The 19,952-nt window shown below is 40.5% G+C and overlaps 2 protein-coding genes across 2 annotated transcripts in view; both read left to right on the top strand.

Moving 5' to 3' along the window:
- The first annotated feature begins 4,084 nt into the window (after positions 1–4,084).
- The window catches only part of LOC131956514 (uncharacterized), a 41,305-nt gene continuing 25,437 nt past the window's right edge, over positions 4,085–19,952 (top strand). Inside the window, exon 1 of the mRNA XM_059321000.1 lies at positions 4,085–4,350. The gene's annotated coding sequence lies outside the window, so the exon portion shown is untranslated. The remainder of the gene's footprint in view (positions 4,351–19,952) is intronic.
- LOC131956515 (uncharacterized) lies at positions 18,714–19,415 on the top strand. Its single transcript, XM_059321001.1, has one exon. The coding sequence runs from the start codon at positions 18,714–18,716 to the stop codon at positions 19,413–19,415; it is 702 nt and encodes a 233-aa protein (XP_059176984.1).

The raw sequence follows: 19,952 nt of genomic DNA, 5'->3' as shown, positions 1-19,952 counted from the left end.
TGATTATTTGACAAGTGTATGACTTAAGTGATATTTAAATTCTGCTGTAAAGTGGCTGTTGCTGCCTCAAAATATTATAAACTTGATGCTGTTGTGCAAGTCATGTGGCCAACGTGGATACAACATAACGGTATAATGAGATAGAAAACTTTATAAAATGATGTATCGGGGGGGGGGGGGGGACATTGTGGATGGACCAGGTATCCACCAGAGCTGGGTGGACTCGGGCGTTCAATGGACAAGTCAGGCATCCATAAGATCTGGATGAACTCTGTAACGTTCAATGGACATGTCTGTAGCCCATCAGACCTGGCTAGGTAGGGGGACATTGAAACCGGTTTCGTTTCGCAGGATATAGTGTACCACAAATGTTACATTTTAGAACAAATACCCTATAGATTACTTCTTGTGGTACAACATCTGTCACAAATGCAATGAGCACGATACAGGTTTACGAGAACCAATGAGGAGTTATTCCAAATGGCTTGAGCTAAACAATACTGATACGTTGGACAATTATGACTAGACTTTGAATTCTATGTACAGAGCCTAGTTTAGAAAACTGTGTTATGACAAGTAATATTTCCACGTGAATGCATTTTTAGACCCAATATCTAGAGTACTCACGTATCGATTTAAAATTAATGCAATAACATTGTATCGAACATTTGTCCACCATTTCAAATGTTGTGAAGTTAAATTTACATCTCTATAATATCATATCAGTTAAACAAATACAGCTAGATCATCATGAAGTGTGTAATAAAATCTATGATGCAGTGTTAACAGTATCTCATGGACTATGGTTAACAGGCGTAGCGACCCACTCTGAGGCTAACCGTCAATAATGCGCCCTCCAATATAGGCTATATAGTAGGCTATATTTTGGTTCATATGTGACTGAGGTCTATGTTTTTCAAAGTGAATATACACTAAATAAGACTGCGTGGTCTGATAGTGGAGCGTACGACACCTAACCATTAAGTCTTGAGTTCGGATCATCTGAGTCAACCCAGCTCTGATGGGTGGCTGAATCACGTCAGGAAAAGATGGCTGGGCATTGTGCTGACCACACTATCTCTGCTAATAATATGCTGAGGTCATGGGCAAAGGTGTAGTCTACTTCACCTGCCCATGGACCGCTACGTGTGTGCGTTTGTATGTATACGTGTGGTAAGGCTCTTACAAATTAAAGCAATAAATTAAAGCCATAACACTCAGGTAAAATACCCCCGATTCCTTCCCTTGGGTGTGTCGAGTCCTTTAAGGATAACCCATAAGTCTAGGGGCCAAGCTAGGTCACACGAAGTCAAATGGAGAAAATGAACCAAGATAGATAACTCTGGAGAGCTGGAGTTGCTGGTCCTTACAGACAAGAAGAGTAAAGGGAAACTTAGTTGATATTCGGAAGAGCCGCCGCTTAAGGATTAAGGAACGTTTTTGACTTTAATGATCCCACACAACCACCAAAAAAAAAATGCTGCAGAATTGTTATATTAGTAATCAAAAACATTTTTAATGTGATCTAATATAGGAGATAATAGCGCGAAAATTGTCATGTCATAAATTATATAAAATAAATGACGTCATATTACGATAAGGCGTGGAGGTTCAGATATTTGGCGATGTGATGTATTGGGGAGGGGGTGTTAAAGGAATGCAAAGTATAATATATTCTGATCGTTTTTTTTAAGGGCTAAACTGATGAAAAAAAAACATTTATGACTCTTCATTTAGTTTATGTTTTAAGGTGGGTGGGACTGAGTGACGTCATTTTATAAGGGACGAGGGTAGGTTTTGTGTGAAGATATGCTTGACGTAATTTATGGAGGATCCATAAAGCTAAAATCTTAGTGGTGGGGGGGGGGGGAATGGGGAGGGGGCGATATACATAGACCTACTTCTCGATCTCAGTCCGGGACTCGTACAAAGTGAAACAATGTTTTTTTTTCTGGGCTGCTTGGTTAGTGATCTAAACTTTTAAAGCCTAATTAAAAAAAAACACACACAGTTTGTGCTCTTTAATTCTCTAGTGACATTTCCCCTCTTTTGCTCCCCTTCTTTCTCACCCCCCCCCCCCCCCCCCCCATCACAGACCAACCCCAGGCTACAACCCGTCAATCATTTAGGAAAACGTCGTGCCCTGGATGGTCATTAAGGCTCTTTTCAACACTTTCACCTGTCGCTGCTTTTAATTGCTCTCTCTCTCTCTCTCTCCCTCTCTCTGTTTTTTTTTGTCTTAAAACGTGCTTGTCTCTGACAAAACTTTTGTATGCCATTTTATAATCTTGACTTAAATCTTGCCTGAAAAAAAATGTGAGTAACAATATTAAATATGTACCATTCTCAGAGTTTACGAATTATAGAGTGGTAGCCGAGGGTGTGGACTCATTGGTGTTGATAGCAGTGGACCTACGAGTGTGGTGGGCCTACTAGAGTGTGGTGGGCCTTATACTAGAGTGTGGTTTCCTACTAGAGTGTGGTCATATTTGTGATTATAGAAATGGGCTACCAGAGTGAGGCCCTATTGGTGATTATAAAAGTGGACCCACTAGAGTGTGGTGGGCCTACTAGAGTGTGACTCTATTGGTGATTATAGCATTAGATTGTTTGCAGTGTTTCTTATAGGCATCTCTCGGAAGCCCCCCCCCCTCCCCCGAACAAAATGGAATTTATCTAGAAAATATATACTTTTAACAGTGTCCGCCCCCACCGAAAATAAAATTTCAAGAGCCCCCCCCCCCCCCCCCCGGAGAAAAAAGTCTGGAAGAAACACTGATCTTCTGTCGTGGTCAAGAAGTTAACCTTATGGAAGTGCCTATATCTATTGTGCAACACTATACTCAACAACAGCGTATGTATACTTTCTTGGCCAGTCTTTCTACACACAAGTAAAAAAAAAACCATGGCATTCTGAAACTTGATATTAGCTCTTAACACTTTCTTTCATTTATTACTCGGATCAATAACAATATTTCATTATTGACCGAAAATTTTCCAAGCCTATTTTTAACTCGGGGAAAATCCGGTCTGTGCCATTGCCCACCCCGCCTCTCTGTGATAGGACCAGTCTACTTTCATGTCAAAACCCGCAAACACAAAGACCGCAGTGGCTTTGTTTGTTGAGGGGGTTCCCCTGCTTGTTGTGGTATACTTGTGGGCCTGTGTTTGTGTGTGTGTGCGTGTGTGTTTTACTAAGCTCGGCAGTTCACCGTCACACCTGTGCCCACACTGGAGGTGACTCATCATAGGCGAGGGTGGGGGGAGGGGGGAAGGGACCTTATGTATTACACCATAGGCCGGGGTTTAAATGATGTCGTTGCACGTTTTTAATGGTCTCATTAGTGTTAGGTAGCCGTGACACACGCAAACACAATAATACAACTGATAAGGGGAATATATTATTTGAAGACATGACGGTGCGCTGTGGCGTTGGCTTTATATTTGACATCACGATAAAAATCATGCAACATAACTGAACAAATTTTAAACCTATTGCAAGTGTAGGCCATAGCCTTAACCTAGCACTAACCATAGTCTTGCTGAAGTAGGCCAACAACGTAACACGTATGTCGTGTCAACTAGAGTCGCACGACTTGATTGTGAGAAGTTTAAAAAACAACAACAAACTTTTTCTAAGTAAAGCCAAAGCTTCTTCTTGCCTTAGCCTAGCTCTTGCCTTCAGCTCAGGGCGCACTACGTCTAAGTCAACAGCATCAAGCAGCCTGACCATGGGCGTGTTTTATCGCCTTAACTTAATTAACTAGTGGTTGGGACCGCCTGTCAGTGACCATAGAAATCCAACACACGCTCCCTTCTCCTCCCCCCTCCCATGTTCTCGTTTATAACAGACTGCAACGGAAATGGGCGTAGACTTATACAATACACGTAAACACTCAACGAATGGGCTTCCTAAAATAAAATAAGCATTAGCAATCACTGATTCAAACGTGATATAGTTAGTGATTTTTTTTTTTACTGTCCCCCCTAAATCAAAACAAAATATTTGACGAGTGACGTCAGACGGGACGCGCACAATAAAATTGTCTTCAAGTGAGGAGAGGAAGTCGCGTCGGGTCTCGTATTGATCACCTGCCGTGTTGTGTGTTGTGCGACGTTCGCCCGCGGCCCCAGGTTAGCTAGATTCGTGAGAGTTTAGGTGTCTTTTGCTGGGACTGGTCTTCGGGAGTTCAAACATGTGTTGTTAACTCGACAATTATTTTAAGAAGTCACAGATTTACCTTATTTTTTGAAACGGACTAACGTTATGTAGAATTCGGTTAGGAAGAATTCATCAGAATAAGTCATTGATTTACATTTGGAATATTTTTTTCATTCGGGCGTGGCCAGGTGAGTACTCCAAAATGACAAAAGTTACACCATCCAGGCTCCACATACAAAATCAGTAGTTTAAAAATAAACAGACCATATTTACATACTAAAAATCAAGCATAGCAAACAACAAATAGTAATAAACAGTTATTTTATTGCATATTTACAGCATTGATTGGTAGTTAGGCTACATTTTTTGACTCACTCCATATCCTGTCTATTTTTCCTCATTGTCAACACTAACAGTACAATATTATAACGGACTATTCATTAGTTATAATTCACATATTTATATCTGACTTGTCTTTAGCATAATTCTAAACCATAAAACTTGACAGTTTTTTATACAAGAAAAAGAACGCTATTTTTCAAATAGAATAGAATAGTGATTTCAAATCTGGATCGACTAAACAAAGGCAGATAAAGTAGTTTATATGAAGAGTGGCAAAGGCCTTCAAAGTTGACTCAGCAATAACAATGGCACATTAAAGTAAACATTTGACTATCTCATTAACGATTTCGCAACTTATGATGTTCTCAGTAAACATCAAGATGTTGCAGTATCAAAACATCTCTACTGAGCTTTGTTTTTGTAGCAGTGTGGTGTTGAGGTAGAATTATGCAAGAATTTTAGCATGGGAAAAAAAACTTCTTTGTACGACGTTTCCGTTCCTTTCTTCTGCGACTGTCACCTGGATGTTTCCGGTGCTTGGTCACACCGACCCACCCCAGGTACACACCGACCCTCGCCCTCCCAGGGTACACACCGACCCACCCCGGATACATAAAACAACAGTTTCTATCTCATTAGGGTTAGTGTTAGATTAGTCATGGTACGTTTTAAAATGGGTGTTTAATGAAGAGTCGCCGTGTTGAGTGAAAGTGGAGATGAGATGAGTTTAATAACAAAAATTGTTTAAAAAAATATTTTATGGTTGTGCCTGAGGCAGGTGAACTTTTCTATGAAGGTTATAGCTAAGGTTAAGGGTGCGTTAGATACCTATATCTGATTAAAATGCTGATTTGATTTATTACAGGAAGCTTTGGGTTTTTTTTCTAGATGGACACAATAGAAAAGTGTGCTAAAAGGCTAAATTTAATCTTAATTTTCTAAGCAACCTGTTTCATTCAGATGTTTTCTCCCGGGAGGGGGGGGGGGGGGGGCACGCACTTGAAACTTATGAGGGTGGTGGACCCATGTTAAAGTAGATATTTTCTATTTCGTCCGTCGGAGCTCAATGTGGGGGGGGGGGGAGAGAGAGAGAGAGAAAATACGATACTACCATGCAGTGCTTATTCCAGACTTTTTTCTCCGGGGGTGCACTTGAAATTTTCGGGGGGGGGGGGGGCGGACACTGTTAAAAGTATATATTTTGCCTGGAAGAAACTCTGCTACCTTGCCTTAACTGACTTAATTTAGACCTGATGCCCCGCCCTCTTCCTGGAGCACATACAACCCCCCCCCCCCCCACTCGTTCAAAATGACACACAAAAACTAACTAGAGTCCACTGTTAATTTTTTTATGAATGAAAAAATCAATGAATGAAAACTATTGAACATTTCCAGTTACACGTTAAAAAAAAGAATTCTTAAGTTAAATTGGGTAGTACAAAGTGACAATAGATCAGAGACATGTAGTAGTCCGATAGAGCTCCCACGCTCTGCGCAGGTAAGTTAAAAACTTGGATTGATTTAAATGGACACGGTATTTACAATACATCATTCATTTTTTAACACAATACAACATAGTAATTTAGAGAAATCGTAGTAAAATAGGCGAAACAGATTCTATTGTAAATTCCTTGAATATGTAGAATGTATTCTTTTTTATTTTATTTTATTTTAAATATTTTTTCTTACAACAACTTAAATGGCACAGTCATCATGTGTGGTTTTATGTCATCATCATGATGTGTGTGGTATTATGCCACCATCATGATGTGTGTGGTTTTATGTCAAAATGATGACGTGTGTCGTTTTATGTCATGATCATGATGTGTGTGGTTTTATGCCACCATCATGATGTGTGTGGTTTTAATACATGCGTTTTTTTGTTCGTTTTTACTACCGTTTTATGTCACCTAAGCATGCATGTGATATTACATAGACATCACTGGATGTGTGGTTGTATGTAACCGTCGTGATGTGTGTGGTTGTATGTAACCATCATGATGTATGTAGTTCTGTGTCACCACCCGTAGGTCTTACAATAACTTCCGCCATCGTGAGGTCTGTGCCTGCATGCCAACATCGTTAGGTCAATATTTTCGTGCTACTATAATTAGCAATCACTTACTTAGGCTTCATCATCGATCTTTTAGACAACTCTCGCGTGTAGTTGTAACCAGTCAATATATAGCTTGTTGTCACGTTCGAACTATCTCAAATAAACCTACCATTCCCCTTCTAATTACGTTTACACAGTCCACAATTTGAACAGTAATTTTTAAATCGGCTCAGAGATAAAACAATGTTTATTTTACTGTGAATTACACAGGGGCGCATGTATTCACCGTCATACCTCCCCACTCACCATGCACATATAGTAAAGCTCACATATATCAGCGTTAGGGGTCATCCATTTATGACGTCCACAATTTAAAAAAAAATGTTGACCCCCCCCCCCCCCCCGTCCACAAAAATCCACTTAATTCCCCTTAATTTTTTCGGATGACCCTTACAGGGTGGGGGGGGGGGGGGGGGAAGGCTGGGTGACACCTAACCCTTAAATTTCATATTTTACTGAGAATTATGTCCAGTTAACATCTTATTAGAGTTCTATACATAACTAAGTGACGTCATACGGGATGCGGTGAAACCACATTGTATGCACTATTAGTACATCATATTCAGTCTAGTTGGAGGGGATGGATCCTAATTTACCATGCATAGTGAAGCCAATGTCTACACATAGTCCACATAGGCTACATGTTGGAGTGCAAAAAAAAATTTTGTCCAAATTTTTTCCCTAACCACAGCTGAACGAGAGATGGTCACGAAGTGGCGTGACGTAATCGGCCTGATTCATTTTAATTAGTGTCGCGTGAAATCGCCAGCAGCAAGCGTGTTCGACGGCTTTCGGTCGGTAGATGAAGTTATGTTTTTTTGGTTACTCTATTTACCGAGGGGGAAAAGTCGAAACACTAGACTATCGGCTGCTATATACACTAAATACGGTTCGTTTGGCAGTGATAATAGTGGCATGCGGTTACACAAAAAAACTAATTAACATGATTGTTTATTCGTGCAAAAACTCTAGTTTGTTAAGAGTTGTTAGTGTATTTTTTGTGTGTTGTTGTATTGACTTTGGAGATTTGCCAGCGACGCCAATTTGTATTCAAAAATCGACACGGCTAGTGGACAGAGTGGACTATCGGCGTGTCATTTTAAATGTAATCAGCTGTAGGACTGTAGGGGCTGCTGAAATGTTGCATCAATTTATTCTAGTGAATCACTTTAATTAATTAATTAATACGGTACCTTGTTCCATGGCTACGCTGCGAGCGTCAAGATAATGGGCGGTATACAATTTTTTTTCCCGGTGCTCGTCTTTTAATTTTTAAAGCTTAAACAATTTTTGAATTTGGGTGATGTTGATTGCTAGATTTATCTAGATTATGTATTGATTTATTCGATATGGTCGTTACAGTATATACCTGAGTTTGCCGCATTTGTTTCGATTTTACCTTGAATGTGAAAAAAATGTAATTAACTATCTGATTTACATGTACATTTTCAAGTATCAGTTGCGGACTAATAATCTCATTAAATTTTTTAAAGTAGGCCCTACTGTTCCCTTTATCGGTTGTTTTTTTTTGTGTGTGATCGAATGGGATCTTATAGGTCTGGAACAACAAAGTCCTAAGTGATTCATGTTATTTAGAGTTTTAAGTGATTCATGCTTTATCGAGTCTATTAGTGTGTCGATCTATACAACTGCCCTTCAAAAGAACGCAAGTTAAACTTTTTGTATGCCGTAAATGTTAGTAGTTCATGGAAATATTCTTTCCTAAACCTCGCGGATTTGTATTCAACAGACACTGCACAAATATGTGATTCGATTTAAATGTGACGTATTTATGTCAGTTACACAATTTAGCCTTACCCCTCAGTTCTGTTGACATAGGCCTTACTGAGTCATACTCGACTTTTTTTTTTTTTTTTAATTTTAACTAGTCGGTAGGTTTCTTTTGCGAATTAGCAGTTCTAAAGTAAAGAATCAGATTATAGATTTTTTTAAACCTAAAACGAAATTCAGAAAAGTTTTTATAGAATACTTTTAATTTCTTCCCCACACGCTAACAACTAATTTAAAATCCTTTAACATTATGTCGTTAATCAACAATCGAAGGTTATTGCAACTTTAAAAAAATTAATTCACATTAACGTCCATAATTTAGGTGTAACTGTTTATTACTTTATTGATTATTTTATTTAATGTGTAAACTTTAATTGAGAATAGAGCGCTGATTCGATTGTCGTGAGAGCAGTTTAAAAATTAACCGGGAGTGATCTCCCCTAAACATTCTTATATAACACTACGGGGGATGGCAACTCGGGAAATAGAATGATTTTTAATCCATTTTTATTACTTAAATTTTTAACATAGAATAGAATCTCGTTGAAAAAAATGCGCACCAGTGAATCGCAAACAATATGTGTATAATAGTGCGGAATATTATTAGTACTTTATAAATTCATATGCGTTTTTTGAGAAATCGGAAATAGCATAAAATTACTACTTCCGTTCAACGGAAATTACTCTAAATTTGATAGAAGACAGAGGATTAAATCTTTTACATATATGTGAAATTTCATTTATCTATCCGAAACAGTACTCAAGTTATAGGCTTATAAAAAAAACTAAAAGTAGAATAAGCTCCACTTTCGGTTACCGGAAATCGCTGGAAAATTTGATACAGAACTACAAATTTGATATAATACTTATATATGAAATTTCATCAACCTAGCTGTAACTGTACTCAAGTTATTGTCTTCACAGACACACACACACATACACACACACAGAGAGACATACGGACAAAATTGCACAACTATGTTTTTCCGACTCAGGGAGATGTAACACGTCGAGATTTTCTCGAGATTTGTAAAAATCTCGATTTCGATTTTTTTGCACGATTACAATACTACCTCTATTCTTCGTATACGAGAAAGTAATAAAACTGGTATTTTATAACAGCAAAAAATGATACCGTCGATCTGTTCAACAAGATTTACTAGTTGAATCAGACGTGTCAGAAGTTATATATCTGCACTTTTCAAATATCTACATGACTTGTGTTTGGGGATATCTGCCCGTATCTTAAATCAATAATCGGTTCATACGCAGGCCATTTAAGACACTTGATATTAAACGACAAGTTGGTATTATTTTTACGGTCAACTACATCTATATTAAAATTTTATTGTAATGCTTGTTAAAATACTTATTAGGAGGCGAGACTCGGTGAATTTCAAAGTTACCATAAGCGAGTTATCTGGCTATTGTCATTGTCGCCTTTTTTTTAAAAAAAATGCTTTTATTTTACACAAATACTTAGAAACAAAATGTTAACGGAGCGTTGTGTGACTTGATGACGAGTTTCTATTTTAAGACGGGCTGGCTATGCTCATGGTCACCAATCCCCCACCCCTCCCTTAAAAAGGATGAAACGTTTTAAATGTCCCAAATGATCTTTCTTAGAAAGACATTCCATAATTTGTCTGCCTACATCTCCACGGTTTAAGTGTCTTAAGCAAACGTTGAGCGTGTAGCACCGATCCTGATGCAGGGTCTTCAAATATTTGAGTTCTCGATGTGTAAGGTTTTACATTGGTGTATGTACGTGTGAAGAATTGCGACGTTGGACGGGTACAGCCACGCATCTTTGGAGGAGGGACATTCGGGGGTAGAGGGGTGTGGCGAGTTTAATAAGTAAACACCTCCAGAGGAAGGGGATGGGTGACTTAGAGGTAGGGTAACTTCTATGGTGGTAGCATGTATGGTAACTATGCATGGTGGTAGTTGGGTTGGTAGCTCTATATATAGATAGTAGTAGGGTAGGTAATTCTGTATGGTATTAGCAGGGCAGCAAACTCTGTATGGTGGTAGCAGGGTAGCTAACTCTGTATGGTGGTAGCAGGGTAGGTAACTCTGTATAGTGGTAGCAGGGTAGGTAACTCTATATGGTATTAGCAGGGTAGGTAACTGTATGGTGGGAGTCGAGTTGGTAAGCAGGGTAGGTAACTCTATATGATAGTAGCAGGGTAGGTAACTCTATATGATAGTAGCAGGGTAGCAAACTCTGTATGGTGGTAGCAGGGTAGGTAACTCTATATGATAGTAGCAGGGTAGCAAACTCTGTATGGTGGTAGCAGGGTAGGTAACTGTATGGTGCGAGGCGAGTTGGTAACTCTATGTAAACTTTAACTATCTGGGTCTCTTTAAGCTCGTCGCATATTAATTTGTCACCAGCTTCTCGTCAACTTTATTTTCTCTTATGTCAGCTGTGAATTTTTCTTTTCCACCATTTTCCTTGATTGGGTCAAGTTGGTTGTCAGATTTTAAAGTCTGTCACCGCCAGCCCACAACACAACCAGCGCCGTCTGTCACAATGTCACGTCAGTGTTGTATGTTGACACTAAACCATTTAACTGTCACAATGTTGCATGACACCAGTAGCCCATTTTATCAGCAGCCCATGCCACTGCTTGCCAATGTCACCACTAGTCGATGTCACCACTAGTCGATGTCACCGTTAAACTATCACAATTTTGCAAGACACCAGTTGTACATGTTACCATTAGCCCATGCCTCTAGTAACCCGTGTCACCACTAGCTCGTGTCACAACTAGCTGAGCCAGTGTCACCACTAGCATAGGTCACCACTAACCCGTGTAACTAGCCCGTGTCACCTCTAGCCCAGGTCACCACTAGCCCGTGTCACCACTAGCCAGTGTCACCACTAGCCCGTCTCACCACTAGCCCGTGTCACCTCTAGCCCAGGTCACCACTAGCCCGTGTCACCACTAGCCAGTGTCACCACTAGCCCGTCTCACCACTAGCCCGTCTCACCACTAGCCCGTCTCACCACTAGCCCGTGTCACCAGTCCCTCACCACTGCATCCAAATGTCCCCACCGCATATCTAAAATTCCCTGGTCTCACCCCAACAGCTTATTAATATTCCCCATCTGTAATGGGTCACCACAACCCACCTCCGATCACCACCAGTAGTCACCACCATTTCTACCAAATATCTAATTTTAGTTCTTTACCTGTGCCATAGTCTATTACAAGTAATCGATATCTCTTCGACCGTCCAAATTGTTTAACGATTACTCATGATGAGGGAAGTTCGTTCCTCCCCCAATGTATTTCAGCCCTCCCCCCTCCCCCCCCCCCCCCTACTTTCCTCACGTCTGCCCAAATCACCGAGGTCGTGTTCCCACGTGACTGTTTGTGTTAGATGAATCTGTTGACAGACCGTTCATCCAACAGCCTCAGCTCGTTGTCATCTTTAAAACATGGCCAAGGGAAGATAATCAAGGGAGCTAATCTTCTGCGTCCCTGCTGCCCCATGGGAAATAAGGAGAACCCCTGGCTCAGTAGGTCGTCTGTAAGTTGATAAAAAAATGAAGGCCTCGATATTTTGTTGACACAACCCCACAGTGTTATCATGTAAGTAGTTATCTGTTTATCGCTATCCCGCGTATATTTCTATGTGAATTCTTCTAAAAAAATTCTTCTTGAGAGACGGCTCAAACCGTGTTATTTGATAGTTTTGCTGATATTATTTGCCGTTTAAATGTTATCACCGTAATATATCCCTATTTTATGTTTTATTATTAATTTATTTTGTTCATTTTTTCCGAATATTTTTATTTATTTTTTCTTCCTTTTTCCCTTTATTCTAATTTAACCTTTTTTTTTTGTTAATTTGTCTCGTGTCTTTCAGGTTTTAGTTTTTAAAATAACTATCATAAAGTAATATTTCGTATAGTTTTATTATAAAATACAGTTTCATATTTCGTTTAAACACCATCTGAAATAACCGCCCCCCACCCCCCAAAAGAGGGAGTGGTGTTGTGTCTCGTTATTTTCCTCAAAATATTTTGTATCCGCCGTTGTTGACCGAGTCCGCCCTCGATGTTCCTTTGGGCTACTATTTGGGCAATATTTACTTTCGTGTCTTGTGGTCCGTTTTTGGCACTCGAACATAGGCCGTAATTCCAAACTCTCGAAAATCTGGACATGACTGGCATATTGTCAGTTCGTGTCAGGCACGGGAGTGTCAGTAATTCAGCCGTGTTCTATTTCCGTGACACCTAGGCTAGCTCAGCAGTGACATCTAGGCTACAACTGACATTCAGGCTATCACACCAGTGACATTTAGGCCACCAGATATGTGACGCCTAGGCTACGATATACGTGGCATTAAGGCTATTACAGCTATGACATTTAGGCTTTCCAAAGCAGTGATATTTTAGGTTCTATAGTTGTGACATCTAGGCTCACACAGCAGTGACATTTAGGATACTATAAATGTGACATCTAGGCTCCCACATCAGTGACATTTGGGATACTATAAATGTGACATCTAGGCTCACACAGCAGTGACATTTAGGATACTATAAATGTGACATTTAGGCTCTCAGATGTGTGAACCATCAGGGACACATTGTCTTGAAGTTGTTGCTACATCAGCCACACAACTCATTTATTTTTAGACTCCACACAAATTCTCATTTGCGAGCTCAACACGGATGACGTAATAAAGATAATGAATTACTTAACAGTTTTATTTAACTGATTGCTTATTAATGACTCATCAACCTCGCTGCTCCCATATCTTTGATCTCGCCCCTCCCCCCTACTCCTCAGTTTAAATCTTCAACACGAGTTAGCTTCAAGGTTTAGAGCAGCGGTTCCCAAACTGAATTTCCCCCCACCCCACACACTCACCACAGTTTAAACCCTCAAAACAAGTTAGCTTCAAGGTTTAGAGCAGCGGTTCCCAAACTGAATGCCACCCACCCCACACACTCAGCACAGTTTAAACCACCAAAACGAGTTAGCTTCGTGGTTTAGGGCAGCGGTTCCCAAACTTGATGTCGTCCCCCTCACCCTCATCACAGTTTAAACCCTCAATACTAGATAACTTAAACAATGCTTCTTTTTCTACGAAAGCTATACAATAAGTCTTGGGAACCGCAGGTTTAAGGTTTAGAGTCGGGAAGAGTCACTACAAACTGGTACATATATGTGACTGCTGTTTTTCACAACACAAAACTAAAATGAGTTCAAACCAGTCCAACAAAACGTCTGGAATTTAACATAGTTTTTATCTTTAGAAACTCAGTCAAAAGTTTATTAATAGCCTTATTATCATTGGCAAGACAAATTTAGACAAGCATTGAATAAGCAGTTGTATGTAACCACTCATGTGTAACGGCGACACCTATTCCTTTTACGTAATCTAGATGCCATTCTATGAGAGAATGGTTTGATATATGTGAAGTGTTTACAGTAACAGTTTCTTTTCCTAATAACAGGGTTGCTTATAGGAGATTTGGGGGTGGTTGAAGGGGGGGGGGGATTTACAGGCGGCTCTTGTGAATAGGGCGCAGAGGGGTAGGGGGGGAGTTGAGAGCTTATTAGATTTATGAAAATCTGTAGCTCTGTATTTGAAGAACGTAGGAGGGGGTGTGAACGTCTCTTTTTAAAAATGTGATATGAGGTAAAATGAATTCGGCCTCAGGGCAATTAATGGCGTGGGTGTGTCTGACGGTCATTTGACAGTTGGCGAATAGGTCTTCTGTAAATATGACGCCACTGTGATTTTTTTATGAATAGGCCATATATATATATATATATATATATATATATATATATATATATATATATATATATATATATATATATATATATATACACCCCAGACGCGCCCTTAATCTGACTATAATGTTTGTCAACCATAGTTGTAAAGTTGTGCGTATTTCTCAATGGTAGTTGTAAGCCAATGTTTTGTTTATCAACGATTAGGTAAGCCGACGTCCAGTGGGTCATTCATCAATCAAACTCTGCTCACCCGTCAACATTCGACCCGGTTAGATGTGACATGTGTGTGTTTCGTCTCAATACGTCAAAATACCTGGTCTTCTTCGTGTGGCAGTGGAAGTTCAGTGGGTCCATATGTGGAGGTGTAGGGGTCAATATGTGGAGGCGTAGGGGTCAATATGTGGTGGTGGAGGGGTCTATATGTGGAGGTGGAGGGGTCTATTTGCGGAGGTGGAGGGATCTATATGTTTAGGTGTATTGGTCGATATGTATATTTGTTAATGGTCGTTGTGTAAGTCTTGAAGTGGATAAGTGTACAAATTGGTATTAGAATGTGACATCATCACACACCAATGGCACTTACAACACCGTGTAATCTCTGATGGTCTCCAAACCAAACAAACACGTATGTTCGTGTCGTGGATCGTACTTGGTCGTCTTGTGGTGTATTCGTCAAAACACCACAACTAGGCAGCTTAAACAGCTGCGGACGTGTTGTAATCCGTTGTTGTGTTTGACTTGGTCGATCAATATGTGAGCTGTCAATTGATATTTCAATTAACAGACGTTCTTTGACTTCATATACCAATACAAGAGTTGGGTTGTGATTTGTTTAAATTTAGGAGTGATATTACATGGTGTATTGGTTCTTATGAAGAAAAAAACAACAACCCTCACGCCAATACTGTTTTGCATTGAGGTGTTTTTCACTGTATCGCTGTTAGGATCACGACGAGGCTAGGGTGAACAATACTAGTAAGTACGTAAATAGTTTCGGTACACACTCGCGTGTAGGCAATATATCAATATAGTCATGTCACTTGGTATATTTGTGTTTTGAGTCTTGCTATGTGGACGGTGACAAAAAGAGAATGTAGTAGGCTATTCACAGAAGTATAATGAAAACGTTGCACAGTTATCTGGCCCTACTCCGTTCATGGAAATGAAGAATGTAGTTCCCGACCTTACTTTGATGTAAACAAAGATTGTAGAACATTAATCCGAGCCTACTTTTATGTAAACAAAGAATGTAGCATATTAATCCGACTTCTTCCAATTTCAGAAACCAATGAAGGAGTTAATTAATTGTATTTCCAATTTCCTGTTGTAAATTAATTTTTTAGCATGAAATTCTATGGATCAATGAGCCATTAAAGAAATAATAAATAACCAGTTACATTCACCAGTTCTCTTTAGCGTGCAAACCTACCGCCTTCATATAGGCCACTACAATAATAAGAAAAGCAAATAGGCCTGTGTATTTATAGCATATAATTTTTTAATTTTTTTTTGTTTTGAATCAACAGAACTTAATTATTTTAGAATTTTAAAAAGTTCAGAAATGACTGGCTAAAGGAGAGGGCTAGATAGCGTATATGTGGCACAAGGTTGATGGGGATGAGGTAAAGAAACTAAACGTAGCTTATGTTTTGTATGTCATAATGATGAAAATAAAATGGTAACTCGATAGAAATGTGATTTTTTAGTGGTGGGAAGAACTTTGAAGTTATTTAAACGGAGGGGTGGCGTTTTGTGATGTGTAATGATAGTTGTTAGTGATCTAAATTTGACGTTGTTAAAATACGCCCACCCCCCCATTCCTTCTCTCAATATGGTTTATCCAACGAATATGCAAATATTAATAAACATTATACTTATAAGCCTGGATTATATTAACTTATTTTTTTGCTAATCCAAAAATTTAATAGACATTTTTCGGCTCAATACTGGACGAACTTGTATGAAGTAATAATGTACGGTATTCAATAAAACTACGGAAAACGGTCATTTAATATTAGACGGATTTCTCCTAAGCTGCAGGGCATACTTTTTACTGTGAATGTTCAAAGGATTTAATGGGCCGTAACTTCAGGATTTGCGTAAATGCATCATAAAAAATACTCAAAAGATTTTTTTTTCAACCCAAAGCCTTCTTCAGCCATTGCACTTTGATAATAAAATAACTGTCAAATTTGTATGAGCTATGTCAGGCTTCAAAACATCGATAGTGAGAATTTATAATTGATTTATAATTAGAAAACCACAGTAATTTTTAAAATCTTATTTTAATTCGGAAGCTTTTAAATACAATATTAGGACTTCTGTCTAGACGCTTAATTAGACAGTAAATATAAAACTTGGAAAAAACATTTCAGATGCAGATGTTTAAGCGACATAAAACTAAATTGTTGACATGGTTTTTCATGTAATAACGATTTAAAAAAAAAACACGTAAGAAATGTACCTATTGTCAGGTGAAATTATTCTAAACGTGCAAGGAAAGCAGTGGGTTTCTCGGAGGTGGGAAGTATTTTATTGATTTTGTAAGACCATTCTGTTATGCTAATAAAAGAGACACAGATATCATCAACAAATTAAGCCAATATCAGCATCGATTTAAGCTAATATCAGCATCAATTTAAGCTAAATTTTCAACGATTTAAGCGAAGTCAGCAACAGTTTAAGCTAAATCAGCAACAGTTTAAGTTAATCAGCAACAGTTTAAGCTAAATCAACAACAATTTAAGCTAAATCAGCAACAGTTTAAGCTAAATCAGCAACAATTTAAGCTAAATCAGCAACAGTTTAAGCTAAATCAACAACAATTTAAGCTAAATCAGCAACAGTTTAAGCTAAATCAGCAAAGCTGTACCAAACCAACTTGCACTCTCCACCACCTGAAGCCATAAGCCACATAGCGAGCTCTAGCACGATGTCCCGTTGTTACTGTGGACGTTTCTGTTGTTGTAGATATTTTGTTGGTCAAACATTACTTGCAGCGTTGGTTCACATCATGTCCTAACCTGCCACCATCACGTCCTAACCTGCCAACATCATGTCCTAACCTGCCACCACCAACATGTCCTAACCTGCCACCAACATGTCCTAACCTGCCATCATCATGTCCTAACCTGCCACCTACACCATGTCCTAACCTGCCACCACCATGTCCTAACCTGCCATCATCATGTCCTAACCTGCCACCTACACCATGTCCTAACCTGCCACCACCATGTCCTAACCTGCCGCCATCATGTCTAACCTGCCACCAACATGTCCTAACCTGCCACCATCATATCCTAACCTGCCACCACTAACATGTTCTAACCTGCCACCAACATCATGTCCTAACCTGCCGCCATCATGTCCTAACCTGCCACCATCATGTCCTAACCTGCCACCACCACCATGTCCTAACCTGCCACCAACATGTCCTAACCTGCCACCAACATGTCCTAACCTGCCACCATCATGTCCTAACCTGCCACCACCATGTCCTAACCTGCCACCACCACCATGTCCTAACCTGCCATCATCATGTCCTAACCTGCCACCTACACCATGTCCTAACCTGCCACCACCATGTCCTAACCTGCCGCCATCATGTCTAACCTGCCACCAACATGTCCTAACCTGCCACCATCATATCCTAACCTGCCACCACTAACATGTTCTAACCTGCCACCATCATGTCCTAACCTGCCACCATCATGTCCTAACCTGCCACCACCACCATGTCCTAACCTGCCACCAACATGTCCTAACCTGCCACCAACATGTCCTAACCTGCCACCATCATGTCCTAACCTGCCACCACCACCATGTCCTAACCTGCCACCACCATGTCCTAACCTGCCACCACCACCATGTCCTAACCTGCCACCAACATGTCCTAACCTGCCACCACCACCATGTCCTAACCTGCCACCATCATGTCCTAACCTGCCACCAACATGTCCTAACCTGCCACCAACATGTCCTAACCTGCCACCACCACCATGTCCTAACCTGCCACCATCATGTCCTAACCTGCAACCAACATGTCCTAACCTTCCACCAACATGTCCTAACCTGCCACCATCATGTCCTAACCTGCCACCAACATCATATTCTAACCTGCCACCATGTCCTAACCTGCCACCACCACCATGTCCTAACCTGCCACCATCATGTCCTCACCTGCCACTAACATGTCCTAACCTGCCACCAACATCATGTCCTAACCTGCCACCAACATCATGTCCTAACCTGCCACCAACATGTCCTAACCTGCAACCAACATGTCCTAACCTGCCACCATCATGTCTAACCTGCCACCACCATGTCCTAACCTGCCGCCATCATGTCCTAACCTGCCACCATCATGTCCTAACCTGCCACCACCACCATGTCCTAACCTGCCACCAACATCATGTCCTAACCTTCCGCCATCATGTCCTAACCTGCCACCACCATGTCCTAACCTGCAACCAACATGTCCTAACCTGCCACCACCACCATGTCCTAACCTGCAACCAACATGTCCTAACCTGCCACCATCATGTCTAACCTGCCACCAACATGTCCTAACCTGCCACCACCATGTCCTAACCTGCCGCCATCATGTCCTAACCTGCCACCATCATGTCCTAACCTGCCACCACCACCATGTCCTAACCTGCCACCAACATCATGTCCTAACCTGCCGCCATCATGTCCTAACCTGCCACCACCATGTCCTAACCTGCAACCAACATGTCCTAACCTGCCACCACCACCATGTCCTAACCTGCCACCAACATGTCCTAACCTGCCACCACCACCATGTCCTAACCTGCCACCATCATGTCCTAACCTGCCACCACCATGTCCTAACCTGCCACCAACATGTCCTAACCTGCCACCATGTCCTAACCTGCCACCACCACCATGTCCTAACCTGACGCCATCATGTCCTAACCTGCCACCATCATATCCTAACCTGCCACCACCACCATGTCCTAACCTGCCACCAACATGTCCTAACCTGCCACCATGTCCTAACCTGCCACCACCACCATGTCCTAACCTGCCGCCATCATGTCCTAACCTGCCACCATCATATCCTAACCTGCCACCACCACCATGTCCTAACCTGCCACCACCATGTCCTAACCTGCCACCATCATGTCCTAACCTGCCACCACCACCATGTCCTAACCTGCCACCACCATGTCCTAACCTGCCACCAACATGTTCTAACCTGCCAATCAGCCTGTTATAAGTATCTAATCTTTACACTTAGAAATGCATTTGATTTAAATAACTATACCAGACTGTTTAAAATCAGCATAACTCAACCACTAGGGGCGGGGGGAAGCCACTAACAGCTGGAGCTTAAGGTGCAAAGCTAAGATTGATCGATAGTTATATTTTTAAAATCAATTATTTGATGGATTATTCTGCCAAGTGCATAAGATTTAATTATAGTCCACTCACACAATTACTTTTAATTAACTCAGTGTGTTGTTTTATTTTTTAATAGACCTCTTTTCCTTCCTCTTCCAATTATTGATCCCATACACTCCTCTAAACCTACCGCAGTGCTGGGGTTTTCTGGTTTTAGTTAGGTATAAAAACAGATTTTCTTTATATAGTATCTACAGCTACCTGTAACAACAACCATACAAGCTACCTGTAACAACAACAACCATACAAGCTACCTGTAACAACAACCATACAAGCTACCTGTAACAACAACAACCATACAAGCTACCTGTAACAACAACCATACAAGCTACCTGTAACAACAACAACCATA

The sequence above is a fragment of the Physella acuta genome, unplaced genomic scaffold, assembly GCF_028476545.2.
Source record: "Physella acuta isolate Inbredline_101_S28 unplaced genomic scaffold, ASM2847654v3 ptg001157l, whole genome shotgun sequence".
Lineage (NCBI taxonomy): Eukaryota > Metazoa > Mollusca > Gastropoda > Physidae > Physella > Physella acuta.
The sequence above is the reverse complement of the archived record's forward strand: the minus strand, read 5'-3'. Positions and strand labels throughout refer to the sequence as shown.

Coding starts and splice junctions, on each gene's coding strand:
- LOC131956515 (XM_059321001.1), top strand. CDS start 18,714: ATGTCTAACCTGCCACCAACATGTCCTAACCTGCCACCACCATGTCCT.